Source organism: Rutilus rutilus (genome assembly GCF_951802725.1).
Source record: "Rutilus rutilus genome assembly, chromosome: 1".
NCBI lineage: Eukaryota > Metazoa > Chordata > Actinopteri > Cypriniformes > Leuciscidae > Rutilus > Rutilus rutilus.
This window is the reverse complement of record NC_140209.1, coordinates 9,578,018-9,593,324: the sequence shown is the minus strand read 5'-3', so window position 1 is coordinate 9,593,324 and position 15,307 is coordinate 9,578,018. Positions and strand designations below refer to the sequence as shown.

At 36.7% G+C, this 15,307-nt stretch overlaps 1 protein-coding gene across 1 annotated transcript; it reads right to left on the bottom strand.

Moving 5' to 3' along the window:
- Positions 1–3,708: 3,708 nt before the first annotated feature.
- Positions 3,709–11,144, bottom strand: LOC311287235 (uncharacterized protein). The gene is made up of 4 exons (XM_084403934.1): positions 10,938–11,144; positions 6,816–6,911; positions 6,620–6,759; positions 3,709–6,255 (listed from the first exon to the last, which is right to left on the bottom strand). The coding sequence occupies exons 3-4, from the start codon at positions 6,675–6,677 to the stop codon at positions 5,150–5,152; spliced, it is 1,164 nt and encodes a 387-aa protein (XP_084260060.1). The 5' UTR covers positions 6,678–6,759; positions 6,816–6,911; positions 10,938–11,144; the 3' UTR covers positions 3,709–5,149.
- Positions 11,145–15,307: the final 4,163 nt, after the last annotated feature.

Below are 15,307 nucleotides of genomic sequence, written 5' to 3'. Positions count from 1 at the left end.
GGCGGATTGGCAGACCAAATGGTGCATTTCAGCCACCTACTGATCTGGAGTGTTGAGTATACTTGGCTTTGGAAGAAATTTTTTTTTTATTATTCCTGTTTTATTTAGATATTTAAATATTAATTCATGAATTCTTGATTGTCTTGACCCATTTACTAACAATACTTATATTGAAATTGTATCAACTCCCATCCATCGTAACTCTTGACTTAACTGTTGTCTCTCCCTTTCATATGCAGCACTTTCTAAAAGAATAGGCTATGCTGCACTGTTTCTAAATCCTCACAATTATCACAGTTTCCTCTATCATGCTTCCCTATTTTATAAAGACTATAATTTAATGCAGTGTGACCAATTCTTAACCTTGTAATAATGACATCTTTATTCCTATTTCCATATCTTGTCCTCTCATTTCCAACCCGTTCCTGAATTTGATAAATATGGGATGATAATAGTATCAAAATGATTAACACGTGCAAGCACACTTATAAATTAACTTGATACATGTTGCAGAAATGTTTTATCCATGCCTTTCAACTTGTGTGTGCAAAATTCAAAATTGAATGAATGTGAAGCAATTTGTACAAATAGAGACATTTTTGTGAATACAAATGTTTTCCTTTGTATTAGTGTATCATAATTTGCACATGCAACACAGAAGATGTGCATGTGTGGATCAGGTGCAGGGCTTGACATTAACTTTTTTGCTCACTAGCCAATGTGGCTAGTGGTTTTCCAAAGTTACTAGCCACACAGCATTTTTACTAGCCACATTTTTGTTTTTGTGAAATTACCTGATAAAAGTTGACTATGGCGTGCTAAAATTTACTTGAACTAGATTTACAACCCTTTTAAACGTAAAACCACTGTACACACCCAAATCAAGACTACATAAATATATAACAATACAGGTCATTATCATTAGCTCTGATAAGGTTGTGTGTAAGGCTCCTTTTTTAAAAATAAAACCATGTATTATTATGTATTATATGTCGCCACATAGCTCCACACCGGCATACGACGTAACTCCAGCAGGGCATGCAGCTAACTGTCTCTTCATTTCTGTGTTGTCGGTCACAAGCGCGCAAGTGCAAGGCAACACTGTGTGCATGTAATACTCATTAGGGCTGTCAAAATAGCTCAAAAATGACGTTTGAATATTCAAACGTCAAAAAAAAAAAAAAACACAGCCTATATTCAAACATCTGGTTGCGCATTTTGTCAATAACAGGACAAATTAATACAAAGAGACATACCTACTTGTATAGGTAGTTTATTTAAGTTTAAACATATTTGACAACGTATTACCTACACAAAAACCAAGTAATTCAACTAATGGCCAAGACCACAGCACTCACTCACTCTCTCACTCTCACTCTCTCTCTCTCTCACTCTCTAAAGACGCGTTTATGCGCGTCTGGAGGTCTTGCGGCGCGAATGAGGCGTCACGCTCTCTGCGCATAACGGTTTAAATGAACAACAACAATAAGCAAATGTTGAGTGCTGATCAAGAGTTTTGTGCAGGTCGCGACTCTTATAGAGCAGGCTTCATTCAGTGATTGAAACAAATATTATTTACAATAATTTAAGTTTTACAGTAGCCTATATAAAACCGACATTGAACGCTCCGAGCGAGCTGTGCTGTGGTAAACATGGAACTTTTCCTTGACATGAAACAGTAAATAATCAAACCAGTGGAAGCCTGCAGTGCATGAAACTACTGTATCTAACCTACCTTATTCGTTCAATATCTATTCAGTCAGTACAGTAGCCTACACTTTGGTAATGTTTCTGTTTAACGTTAACACTTCTTCCTGTTACCTGTCCCTGACACCCTCCGGCAGCGCGCCCACTCGCAAAGCAGACAGCCGCGCCTCTGCTACCGCGTGCGTTTTTCCACATTCGAATATTCATTTTCACCTTCGAAATTCTGTTTTTTTAAAACTATTAGAATATATATTCGAATTTAGAATATTCGTTGACAGCCCTATGGGAGTTGTAGTGTCGTAGTGTCACACTTATTTCAGATGCGTTTTGAAAAGACTACAATTATTCAACCAGCCAAAGTGGCTAGTTGGAGTGACTATGTTACCCTCCACGAGCAAAAGCCACCCGCATTTGGCGGGTGTTAATGTCAAGCCCTGATCAGGTGGCACGCGTGCTTTCTTTGACGTCTTTTCTGAGTCGATCTCATTTGATTAATTTGGATTTTGAGACTTTCTTTTCGAGGTTTTTAAGCATTTCACAACCCACACACAAACAACTACAAATGAATAGGCATGGTGCTAATTATTAATGTGTGCACAACTACCCATCTATTTGACAAATTCACAAATGTGCGTCACTACATTTAAACTAATGCATTGGCATTTTATCAGACGGCAGATCCTCAGCTATTTCACTTCCTGCCCTCCATCTGAATTTCGCGCTCTCGCGATGCAGCAGCGTGACGTCACGTGAAACCAACCTATTCAACTTGTAGTGAGACTACCGGAGAGGCTCCACAACAAATTCGCAAGGCCTGATTTTGTATTACTTGTATTTTTTTAAGTTAAGTTGTATTAGCAGAACTGTATACCATACTTCCATAGTCTATATTTGACCTGATCACTGCAACTTGCCCCCCAATCAGCACCTGACAAGCATCTTAAAACATTTATTCCTTTTTTACACTTTTCTATCAATTTCTAACCATGCCGATTACAGTATATGTCACTCAGGCTTCACTAACGTGATTGGTACCATAGACTATAGGCTAGACCATCAAGGCCTCAATGAAGGGGATTATGTGAACAGAAAGGGGGTCCATAATGTAAATGTGCAGCCCAGTTACTATTGGGGTTTTTAATTCCAGATTAGTAATATTATATCAAATAAAAAAGGTAGTTGACTAAAATCTTCCATATCCCAAATCTGAACGCAAAATGGCCAGGATCTATGCATGACTTAAGAATGTTCAGAGATTCACATTTATGCACATTATTTGAAAGTGGTAAGAAACAATACTTGACAAAGACAGATGGCAAACATGAGGGCTTAAATACACAGACTAATGACAAGAGACACATGTGAACAATGATCAGACAAAGAAAATACACATGGCAGGATCACATGACAAACAGGGAATCACATGACAGACATGGAAACATGACATGAACAAACCCAAAACGTGACAACTAACCGGCAGAATATTCCACAATTTTGGCTTAGCTAAATAATCGTGCTTTAAATTATCAGGTACAGTTCCTGATTCAAGACATTTATTTATTAAATTCTAAAAGGTTTTCACATGTTTAACAAGGCGAGGAGGAATTACATCAAGAGAGGAGCCAGTGGGTTTTAGCTTGTTTATAATTCTCTGCAAAGATGAGAGAGAAATTGGTCTGAATTGATTGAAAACCACATGACATGCAGCACAGCTGGGTCAGGTGTTGAAGGCAAGATATTCAATCTTATGTCCCTGTAGCGTTAATAGAGTGATTCTGACTGGTCAATTTAGCTCAAAGGGATTATTAATTAATTTATAGGGAATTCGAAAGAATCGCTTATTACAACCGAGCAAATGACTCGTTCGCGGTTCATTTGAACTGGCTGTAATTCTTCAACGGATATAAATATCCAAACTATAGTGAAACACTATAGTTAACAAGGTAACTTAGATCAGCAGTTTAAGACATTAATGTTGTAAGCACATAACACAAGTAACACTTCTCTTTAAAAATACAAGACTTTAATGATTATTCTGACACAGACTAAAACTAATATCTAACACAAACACACGCGCACACACACGAGTTGCAGAAAGGAAGAGAGTGAGGAAAGAGTGAGATGATGAAATCCCAAGATTCTATGCACTTATAAGACATAACCTGAACGAACCATCAATCATTAATTTAACCCTTCTTAAGCGGGTTATTAAATCAATACAATAAACCAGTTCAGCTTTTGGTCTGGAGGTTACTTGCTTGTGTTGCGTAGGGATTCCCTTTTGTCGGCGTTCGTTGGTTGATGTCCTCGTGCTTGAACAGATGTCTGGGGCGGCCAATCACATGGTGTGCTGGCGAATGAATGATAGTCTTTGTTGAAGCTGGCTTTGCAGAAGAAACGTGGGCCGAAATCTTGTCACAAAACTTAACTTAGAACTGAGACTCACAACGGAAAATAAGAAACTAAGAAAAGAAAGGAAATTGAGACGAGAGTAGTTAGATGGCTTGAATGAAGCTGTTGAACCCGTTCTTCTGATCTTGATTTGGGTTCTTTGTCTCTGCGCTTCTACATGGTTACTGTCTTTCTGTTCTCTTCTCCCTTCGCGCACCTTTTCAATCTTGTTGAAAATTCTTTCACCGAGAGAGCGCGCAAACTTTGTTCAGGTCTAAGATTTTTAAACTCATGTTTGTCCAGCATCCTAAGAGAACTGACCAATTAAGACACTGGCTTAATTTAGGAGGTGGCGTTCTCTTCATCTCTTATCATAAATCAAGCTTATCTGTGCTCTCCTTACTCTCTAAGCTCTAGCAGAGAGGAAAGAGGCCACAGTTTAGACATTATTACTATTATAAGAATACGGAACATTTCACACAGATTTCACTCAAGCCATCTTTTGAATTAAGAACATACGATCGTACCGATAGGAAGCACGACACACTTTCATTCAAGCATCTAATAGTTACAACAATTACATGAATTATATGGGATCTAAGCATATTAGACATGCACACATATTGTAAAAACAACAGAATTATGTAGTTGCATGATGTTTGATTATAAGTCCATCGTCAATTGTTCTGGGATAATTTGATCCCAGAGTCAAAGTCTCAGTCTCTTTGGTTTGAAGTGATTTCAACACTGGGTCATTCATAGGTCTCCTTAAGGAGACTGGGGTCTGCTTTGTGTCTGTGTGGAGTCCAGCAGCTTCTCTGCTGTTATCTTGATCGAGCACAGAGCTTTAGCCATCTCTGAACCAATCAGTCTTTGGAACCAATCTAACATTGACACGTTCTTCCTTTAGTTGGGCTCATCTCTTTGAAGCCCGCATGGCCATAAAGTTCTTAGCTGGGGGTTTTCGTTGGTTAGCGTAGACTGGCTGGCGCCTGATTTTATGGCTCTGGATTGGTGATTTAAGTTCTGGAATGTTGAGTCCTGTGTGGAGTTATGTTTGAACAAAACACCTGGAAGATTCATTTGTGTTTGATTCGCACTCAGTCGTTACACTAGTGTGGATCCTCTCATGTGATTTCAGATGTGATGAGTTACTGAATCTCTTGTCACAGTGTGAACACTTGTAAGGTTTTTCTCCAGTGTGGATCCTCTCATGTGATTGCAGATGTCCTGACTGATTGAATCTCTTGTCACAGTGTGAACACTTGTAAGGTTTTTCTCCAGTGTGAATTCTCTGGTGCAGTTTTAAACTGCCCGCTGTAGTAAAAGTCTTCTCACACTCAAAGCACATGTACTCTCTCACACCAGTGTGAGTTTTCTCATGTTTATGTAAATATTGCCGCTGTGAAAAACTCTTTCCACACACAGAACATGAATGCGGCTTCTCCTTCGTATGAACTCTCAGGTGTGTCTTCAGGTTTGATGCACAGACAAATGTTTTGCCACACTGATCACATGAGAACGGCTTCTCTCCGGTGTGGATCCTCATGTGTCCTTTAAGGTGTGAAGATCGACTGAAATCTTTCCCACATTTATCACACTTAAACGGTTTCTCTCCAGTGTGAACTCTCATGTGAACATCAAGACCATATTTGCTTGTGAAACTGTTTCCACACTGAGTGCAGGTGAAAGATTTCTTGTCTCTTCTTTTCTTTAAAAATGTCTTTTTAGTCTTTGAGCAACTCAGAGGTTTTTCTCCAGGTTTGACATGATGTTCCTCCTCCACTTCACTCAGTTCTTCTCTCTCCTCCTTCACTTCACTCAGTTCTTCTCTCTCCTCCTTCACTTCACTCAGTTCTTCTCTCTCCTCCTTCACTTCACTCAGTTCTTCTCTCTCCTCCTCCACTTCACTCAGTTCTTCTCTCTCCTCCTTCACTTCACTCAGTTCTTCTCTCTCCTCCTTCACTTCACTCAGTTCTTCTCTCTCCTCCTCCACTTCACTCAGTTCTTCTCTCTCCTCCTCCACTTCACTCAGTTCTTCTCTCTCCTCCTTCACTTCACTCAGTTCTTCTCTCTCCTCCTCCACTTCACTCAGTTCTTCTCTCTCCTCCTCCTCTTCACTCAGTTCTTCTCTCTCCTCGCTCTCTTCCATCAGGTCTGACATGAAAGAAAAATGTATTAAATAATATTCAGTACATCAAAATAATACACTGAAAGAAATATAAATTGAAAGGGCATGAAAGTGAGCCCTAAAGTAATAGTAGAAAGTAGACAACTGTTTTAAATATTATGATAATTTGCTGCCTTTTTATAAATTGATTATTTATCAGTTAAAATAGTATGTTGATAATCAATATAAAAATTTCTCAAACCTCCCTTTACTGACCATTTGTTGAAGAAAACCCAAAACATTCTGTACCGTTTCATAGTTGAACTGTTTATCTAAATGTGATGAAGTGCTTGAATGTTTCTAACATGAATGTTCCTCAGCATCATGAATGAATGAAGAATAAACACCAACCTCTTTGTTCTTCAGGATCTTCAGTGTGTTTCATTCTGCAGGGTTCTGGATCACTCATGTTCTCACTGTCCTCTTTAATAAACTCAGTCTTTGCAGATTTCAGCTCTTCCTGATGCTCTGATGCTCGTCTTCACTTGTAGCTGATGGGAATTTACAGCATTTATTGGAGAATTGATGTGTGAGGAGATTCACTGACCATGTGACTGATGTGGGAGGAGCTTCACTGACCATGTGACTGATGTGGGAGGAGCTTCGTTGATGATGCAATTGGTGTGGGAGGAGCTTCACTGATCTGCCCAAAATCAAAAATATATCAGTTACTGAGTTTGTTTTTATACTAACTGACACTTGAAAATTTCCTTGAACGAGGGATATTTTTCTTCCAATTATTTTTAAAACATTATCGAATCTGAATCCAGGGACAAATCCCATTGTTGCCATATTTTGACACCAACTTTGAGACTGATATTTATTTTACTAAAAACGTTTTGAATTATTAATGGCCGTTCACACTACTTTTCCTTCCACTGACTTCCATTCATACGCATGTGAAAGTGGGACACCAGAAACACAAGCTCAAGTGAATAACCTTGTGAGAAATAACAATCCATTCATTATTTGTATTGCTAATCCTAACATTATTCTGTTTCTTCATTAAAATACAGGTATCTAGAAATAAATAAAAGAATATAACTAACTTAAATTCTTCCAAATGTGAATAATGGTAAGAAAAACAGTTAAACATCATAAACACAGAAATAAATGTACATATAGTAGGCAACAAATCCCCTCAGTCTGCTGACACCAATGAAATGAGCTTTAAGTGTCAATTTACAGGAGATCTGAAGACATCAGCATAATAAATGAGGTGAAAACAGGAACTATTGTCATGAAATAAAGAGTGTTTTCAGCAGATCTGTTAATATTGATGAGCCTCAGACTATCAACACTCATTCAACAAGCCATTCAGGATCATCAGCAGATCATCTCACTTTATTCTGAGTGTTTGCTGTAAGAAACACATTACTTGAGTCAGGATACATGATAAAAGCCTGTTAAACTGCTCCACTGAAAGACAATACTCTTATTTCTTAAACTATAACATGGATAAAACATCAATAACACAAAACAATGACACTCATCTTCCTCAACCACTACAGATTACAGCAGCATAATGTCCAAATCAATCTAAATATATAGTTTGATCTTATAATAACTACATTAATCACTACACAGTAAATTTGAAATCCGGAAATCAACACCAATGTACATAATTTCAACACTTTAAAAGTGTAAATATGGGAACAACCCTCTAAGTATTAGTTCGACACTTTCAAGAGTGTTGCCTCTCGCAACACCGACGACACAGAGTTACAACATGAACACCAAGAGAGTGAAATATGAACACCTATTCTGCATTACCTACTTTAAAGAACTGTAAAATACACTGACAAATCATGTAATCTGAAAAAATGAATTCACTTTGAAATAAACACATCACTTTATATTACTCTTTAAAACTTTATTTCAAAACAATCCAGAAATTTAAATTGTAGGCTAACCTTAGTCTGGGATCATAAAAGTGGTTTTCTCAATTAAAATAATAACATTTTATATGCGCAGAAACTGAAAATGATCAGATAAAGATCACCACAAAGCACTATTGTTCCAAGAGTAAAACACTATTCATATTTATTAGTATTGATTTAATGTCTCACGTGGCTCATCATAGGCTCAATGTAAAACATTTAGCAGTATCTTTTCCTTTAATAAAGCATTTCTATGCATTTAAAATTAGTTTAATATTATATATCTATTAAAATTGCAGCTTAATAACATTTCGATTTTTAAATCATTTTAATCAAACACTGGTGAAATAATTAATTACATTTACATTTATATAGCGCTTTTCTAGGTAGGCCTACTCAAAGCGCTTTTACATGAAACAACCACTTATGTCTGTAATGGTGACTTGATAGCTAGGACTGTAGCTAGGTGAGTATAGGTGACCACTGGTGCATCGGTAAGAATGCAATCGAATACTCTAATGCTCTTCAATTGATTTATTGACAGCCAGCAGATGATTGTCTGTCTTCGTGAGTATATAGTATGATGCAATAAGTAAAGCTAGTAAATGGTAGCCTGATTAGTACAACTTTCCCTTCAAGTAACTTTAGCTGCTTATATAACCAAATAATATACCAGATAACACACATTAGCTAATAACTATACAATGTCAGGTGAGTACACACATAAACACACTAGTAGTGTAACACTATACTAGGTATTAGCATAATGCTAGCGAAATTTATGCTAACATACTGCATTTCAACTGAGTATCCCAGAATAGACAACACTCATAAAAAACCTAAGGCACCAAAATATACATACAGTGCTATGCATAAGTTTAGACACCCATACTAAAGTTGACTAAAAAGAGGAATAAAAAAATCATCTTTTGGAAACTGAACTTAATGCCTTAATTTAAAAAATTAGGAAAAATCCAACCTTTAAGGACACCAATTTTCTTTGTGAATGAATAATGTATCGTAAATAAATAAATGTTCTTCCTTAAAATACAGGGTGCATAAGTGTGTGTACACCCCTATGTTAAATTCCCATAGAGGCAGGGAGATTTTTAATTTTAAAGGCCAGTTACTTCATGGATCCAGGATACTATGCATCCTGATAAAGTTCCCTTGGCCTTTGGAATTAAAATAGCCCCACATCATCACATAGCCTTCACCATACCTAGAGATTGGCATGGGGTACTTTCCATAAGATCATCTCTCAATGCAAATCAAACTAGCTATTAGGCTAACTGAAATAAAACCATGCCAATCTCTAGGTATGATGAAGGCTATGTGATGATGTGGGGCTATTTTAATTCCAAAGGCCAAGGGAACTTTATCAGGATGCATAGTATCCTAAAAATTTATTTACAAAAAACACTTAAAAATAAAAATCTGCCTGCCTCTATGGGAATTTAACATAGGGGTGTACACACTTATGCACCATGTATTTTAAGGAAGAACATTTATTTATTTACGATACATTATTCATTCACAAAGAAAATTGGTGTCCTAAAAGGTTGGATTTTTCCTAATTTTTTAAATTAAGGCATTAAGTTCAATTAAGTTTTTTTATTCCTCTCTTTAGTCAATTTTAGCATGGGTGTATTCACTTATGCATTGCACTGTATATCTATAAAGACAGAATAAGAAAGTCTCTATGTGCTTTTCAATAAAAAGGAAAGGTCAATGAAAATTTTAGAATAAAGATTGCTGAGAAGGAGATAGATGAGGTACATGAAGTAAAATTTCTATGGGTTGCTTTAGATTCTCATCTTAAGTTTGATAGACATGTAAAGAGACTGTGCAGAACTGTCAAGAAGACAAATTTAAACTGCTTCCCATTAATAAGACTATAGATACTCATTAAGGCAGTTTATGCATTCTCTGATATTTACTCATCCACCATATTGCATTACTGATTGGAGTCAGGCCAATCAAACAACAATTACACCCGTTAGGTCATTATATAAACAGGCATTAAAAGTAATGGACCAGAAACCTGTAAGATGGCACCATTGCCTCATTCTAAGGAAGCATAATGTTTAGAGTTTTGACAATTTTGTAAATTATTCATTTCTAAACCTACTTTTTAAGTGTGTGAACAACCTTGCACCAGAAATATTCTGTCAACTAGTAGTGAAACAAAAGAGCGGAATAAGAACTAGAGGCACAATAAGTGGAAACTGTACAGCCGCAAAACGTAGAACAACATTTGGTCAGACATCATTTTCAGTAAGAGGCAAACTGTGGAAAACATTAACAGAGCTCAAGGTTTTTAATGCACATTTAAAGCAATGGCTGAAACTGAAACAATTGTGTGAACACTGACTGTACAGGATACAACACAACGCATACAAACATAAAGTTTCGTGTTTTTGTATTGTTAAATGTGTCTAGATTTCTACATCTATTTAAGCCCATATCTTATTGCATGTATAGGATGTATTTGTTGTATGTAGCCTATTTTAATAGATATAATCTTTTAAATTCAATACTCTGTCATTTCTGTTTTAATTTTACAAGCCTAACCAGGGACAGGGTTTGCAAATTAGTCATGACTATAAACCTGTATGCATGGCATCTACTTTGTATTCTTTATAAATCAATGTTCAATGCATTTGTCCCTGTTAAATAAACAATAAATAAATAGTGTAACTGTTTAAATCTAAATGTGATGAAGTGCTTGAATGTTTCTAACATGAATGTTCCTCAGCATCATGAATGAATGAAGAATAAACACCAACCTCTTTGTTCTTCAGGATCTTCAGTGTGTTTCATTCTGCAGGGTTCTGGATCACTCATGTTCTCACTGTCCTCTTTAATAAACTCAGTCTTTGCAGATTTCAGCTCTTCCTGATGCTCTGATGCTCGTCTTCACTTGTAGCTGATGGGAATTTACAGCATTTATTGGAGAATTGCAGTGGGAGGAGCTTCACTGATGACAATTTACAGGAGATCCAATAAATGAGGTGAAAACAGGAACTATTGTCATGAAATAAAGAGTGTTTTCAGCAGATCTGTTAATATTGATGAGCCTCAGACTATCAACACTCATTCAACAAGCCATTCAGGATCATCAGCAGATCATCTCACTTTATTCTGAGTGTTTGCTGTTAGAAACACATTATTTGAGTCAGGATACATGATAAAAGCCTGTAAAACTGCTCTACACAGGGCTCCAGACTAACTTTTCCACTGGTTGCTACCAACTTTCTCAGTTGGTCGCACCAAATTGTTTTTGTTTTTTTTACAACATGGAATAAATCAATGCATGCTGATGAATAGTTGTCCTAATCTGCGTACCCTAGTTTTACACTGATGTAAAAAGACTGACAGTGACACAATACCTCATGTTGGCAAAATGTTTTAATCTTTTAAATGAAAACCATTAAAAATAACTATCAAAAAAACACAACGTATGTTTTTTAATGTTTGATTGTATTTTATTTAGTACTGTCAATCGATTAAAACAATTAAATAGCCTATTCACGATTAATCACACTTAACATTAAAGTTTTTAATATATTTTTATATTGTAATAATTACACATTTAATCTCCAAATTAATGTAGAAACAACATAAAGTATATTTTAAATATTTGATCTATTAGGTAGGAAATATACATAAATTGAATAAAGTTATCAAACACCTCTCAGTCTTCACTGTAATTTTCTCTGACTTTTTTCTTTGATTTGATTTTTTTACATTAATGTATCACAGAAGCGGGTTTATTAGGCTACTGTCGCTTTAAGATCTGATGCATACATTGGGGATCTGGATCTGACAAGCATGCATCCGATGTTGTCACAACTCTTTGCGTTCATTTAACACTTTAACTAATTTAATACTGTGCTTACAAGGATACTCGACAAAGTGAACATTTTGGCATACTTTTGTGTGTTTTTGTCCGTTCAAGCGTGAAAGAGAACTCAATGCAGCTGCGCGCTGTCTGAAGCGACATTCTGAGCGCATGAGTCCTGTGTGTGTGTGTGTGTGTGTGTGTGTGTGTGTGTGTGTGTGTGTGTTGTGTGCGTATCACACAGAGAGGAGATTTACAGACAGCGCGCCGCCAGTACAGATTTAAGTTCTTATTTTTGCGTTTTATCACGCTTGAATTGTTTCTTAGCACTTGAATGAATGATAGCGTGATAAAATACTAGAGCAGCCAATGGATGAAAGAAAAAATCTGATGCTGCATTATTGCGTTAAATATTTTAAACGCGTTTAACTGAAAAAATTAATCGCACGCGTTAACGTGTTAATTTTGACAGCCCTAATTTTTGTATAATCAAACATAATAAACATAATATGTATTTGTCATATTCATTTGCTCACTTGGTTCCTCCCTGTCCACACCTGTGCTCCCGAGAGCACTCGTCATCAGTTGTGTCTGAGGATGCTGGCGCGTTGGCTTGTAATTCCTGAATTCCTGTACGTTAGTGATTTTGAACATAAGTTATGCAACGGCGTTCTGTTGCGCATGCGTGAATTTAACTGATTAGTACATGACCATGCACTCGCACAAATGCGACCACATAAAATTTTAACTCGCACATTCTCAAAAAATGGTCGCATATGCGACCATTTTGGTCGCAGTCTGGAACCCTGCTACAGATAAATAATTACAGAAGCATAATATGTACATTTGAATAGTTACATTTTATGACAATCACGAAGTACTTAAATTGTTAAAATATTACATTTTATGTGCGCTGAAACTGATCATAAAACGTTTAAAAATAAAGAGCATCACAAAGCAATATTGTTCAAAGAGTAAAGCGCTATTTATTTATAATATTAACATTTAAGAGTTGATTTAATGTCTCACGTGGCTCATTATAGGCTCAACGTAAAGTAAGAGATCAATTCACATCAATTCCTCTCACAGATCTCAAACTTTAACTCTCGACTCGACATTCAGTAACAGTTCTCACTCCAAACATCGAGACAATCACACAAACGAACTCAACATCGCTCAGGTCTGAATGAACTCAACATATTCTCCTCATGCTTGCTGCTGCTGCACTAAATGTTTATTTCAGAAGGAAGACGCCAGAAAAGACGCACAAGTATCGCTGTGATCGATGAAAACAATACAGAAATGAGTCTGTCGCTTAATCAAACTGTATAAAGTGTGTGTGGTGGTTGTGTAAATATGAGAAACACCGTGAACTGCTCTCCTCACCTCAGAAGACTCGACCAGAGCCCGTCTACGGAGAGCCTGTCCACTCCCTATTAAGCCCTATTGTACCGAATTTTGGTTGTAGTACCACCAGAGTTCCACTGGGGGCGCTCGCCATGAGTGCAGAATGAATGGGAGTCAATGGGGCTAGACGGCTAAATTTGTCTCTTTCACCCGATTGCCGTTGAGAAATCTCAGATGTGATTGTAGATTTTGCAAGTTCAACATGGGTTTTAGGTCGAAAGTTGAATGAACGAGTACTTATGTCGTTTTGATTTCTTACAGGTTGAGTTGTTGTTGCCCATAACACGCTAGCATTCTGCTAATGACGTCAGCATTCTGACGTCATTGACATGTTGAAAGACTTTTTTAAAGCAAATAAGTGACTCTAAAAAATCTAACACCCAGCAATGTGTAATTTCTTTGCATCTCCTTTCGAATACAACATTCAAATTACTAGACAAAAAATTATATCCTGAGAAAAGTGGATTTTGAGGGTTATACCGCCATTGACCTCCATTCATTCTGCACTCGTCCTGTGAGCGCCCTCATATGGAATCAGAGTGGAACTGCAACCAGTTCAGAAGCCGGAAGTGTAGTGAGAGTGAAACTTCTCGCCATATTAGACATTCTCTGACTCGACGCTGAAACTCTTCTTCTTCTTCTTCTGGTGTTTAATGGCGGATTGGCAGACCAACATAAATGGTGCATTTCCGCCACCTTCTGATCTGGAGTGTGGAGTATACTTGGCTTTGGAAGAAAATAAATAAATAATTAAATTCTATTTATTATTCCTGTTTTATTTATATTTAAATATTAATTCATGAATTCTTGATTGTCTTGACCCATTTCCTAACAATACTTTTATTGAAATTGTATCAACTCCCATCCATCGTAACTCTTGACTTAACTGTTGTCTCTCCCTTTCATATGCAGCACTTTCTAAAAGAATATGCTGCACTGTTTCTAAATCCTCACAATTATCACAGTTTCCTGTATCATGCTTCCCTATTTTATAGACCTTATGTAGCTCCGCCCCTTTTCAGCGCTGCGCTCATTGTCTTTTGACTTCCGGTCTGTATTTTCACAGCGTTTTGCGTGTTTATTAATGAACGGCTCGTTTTAAAAACTTCCCGGTCGATTTACATTTGTTAAGTCATCTGCTTTAAACATTACAGTCCTCATGATAACTTTCGTTAACTTTACATTAAGTAAATCCACTTAAAAAGCTAATTACTCCTGGACAGAAATGCCATATAAATTTACAGAGCGACCGCAAAACGGAAGTTAAAAGACAATTTTCCAAAGATGGTGGCGCCCTTGTTTCTCTGGTGCATAAGGTCTATAAAGACTATAATTTAATGCAGTGTGACCAATTCTTAACCTTGTAATAATGACATATTTTTTCCTATTTCCATATCTTGTCCTCTCATTTCCAACCCGTTCCTGAATTTGATAAAGTTGTCTTCCTTTAGAGTCACTATTCCATATCTTTTACTAATTTCAATTGCTATTAATCTCTTGATTTCTGATTTACTTAGTGGTACATTAAGTTCTATTTGTGGATGATTTAATGCCTTCTTACATCCACACCCCCATGTGCTGGCACCCAGAGGAAGAATACCAAAACCCCTAACTGCCTTGCTCTAAAAAACATTGCAAAACTTCAAATATTAAATCTTGCCGAGATTCAGATTTTCCACCTCATAAGACTAGTGAGAGCAGCCATTGAATCAGTACTGTTAAGTGAACATGCAATTTATTCTATTAGAACGCCTCATATATATGGGCTGATATGATATTAGGCAAGGCAAGGCAAGTTTATTTATATAGCACATTTCATACACAGTGGCAATTCAAAGTGCTTTACATAGAAGAAATTAATCACCATTGTAGTTTTAGAAGTGAAATATATATGCAATTTATTCTGTA

Excerpts from the sequence above, each read along its gene's own strand:
- LOC311287235 (XM_084403934.1), bottom strand. The coding sequence starts at position 6,677 with ATGAGTGATCCAGAACCCTGCAGAATGAAACACACTGAAGATCCTGAA. Across the intron at positions 6,256-6,619 it reads AGATCCTGAAGAACAAAGAG|ACCTGATGGAAGAGAGCGAG; the intron begins GTTGGTGTTTAT and ends CTTTCATGTCAG.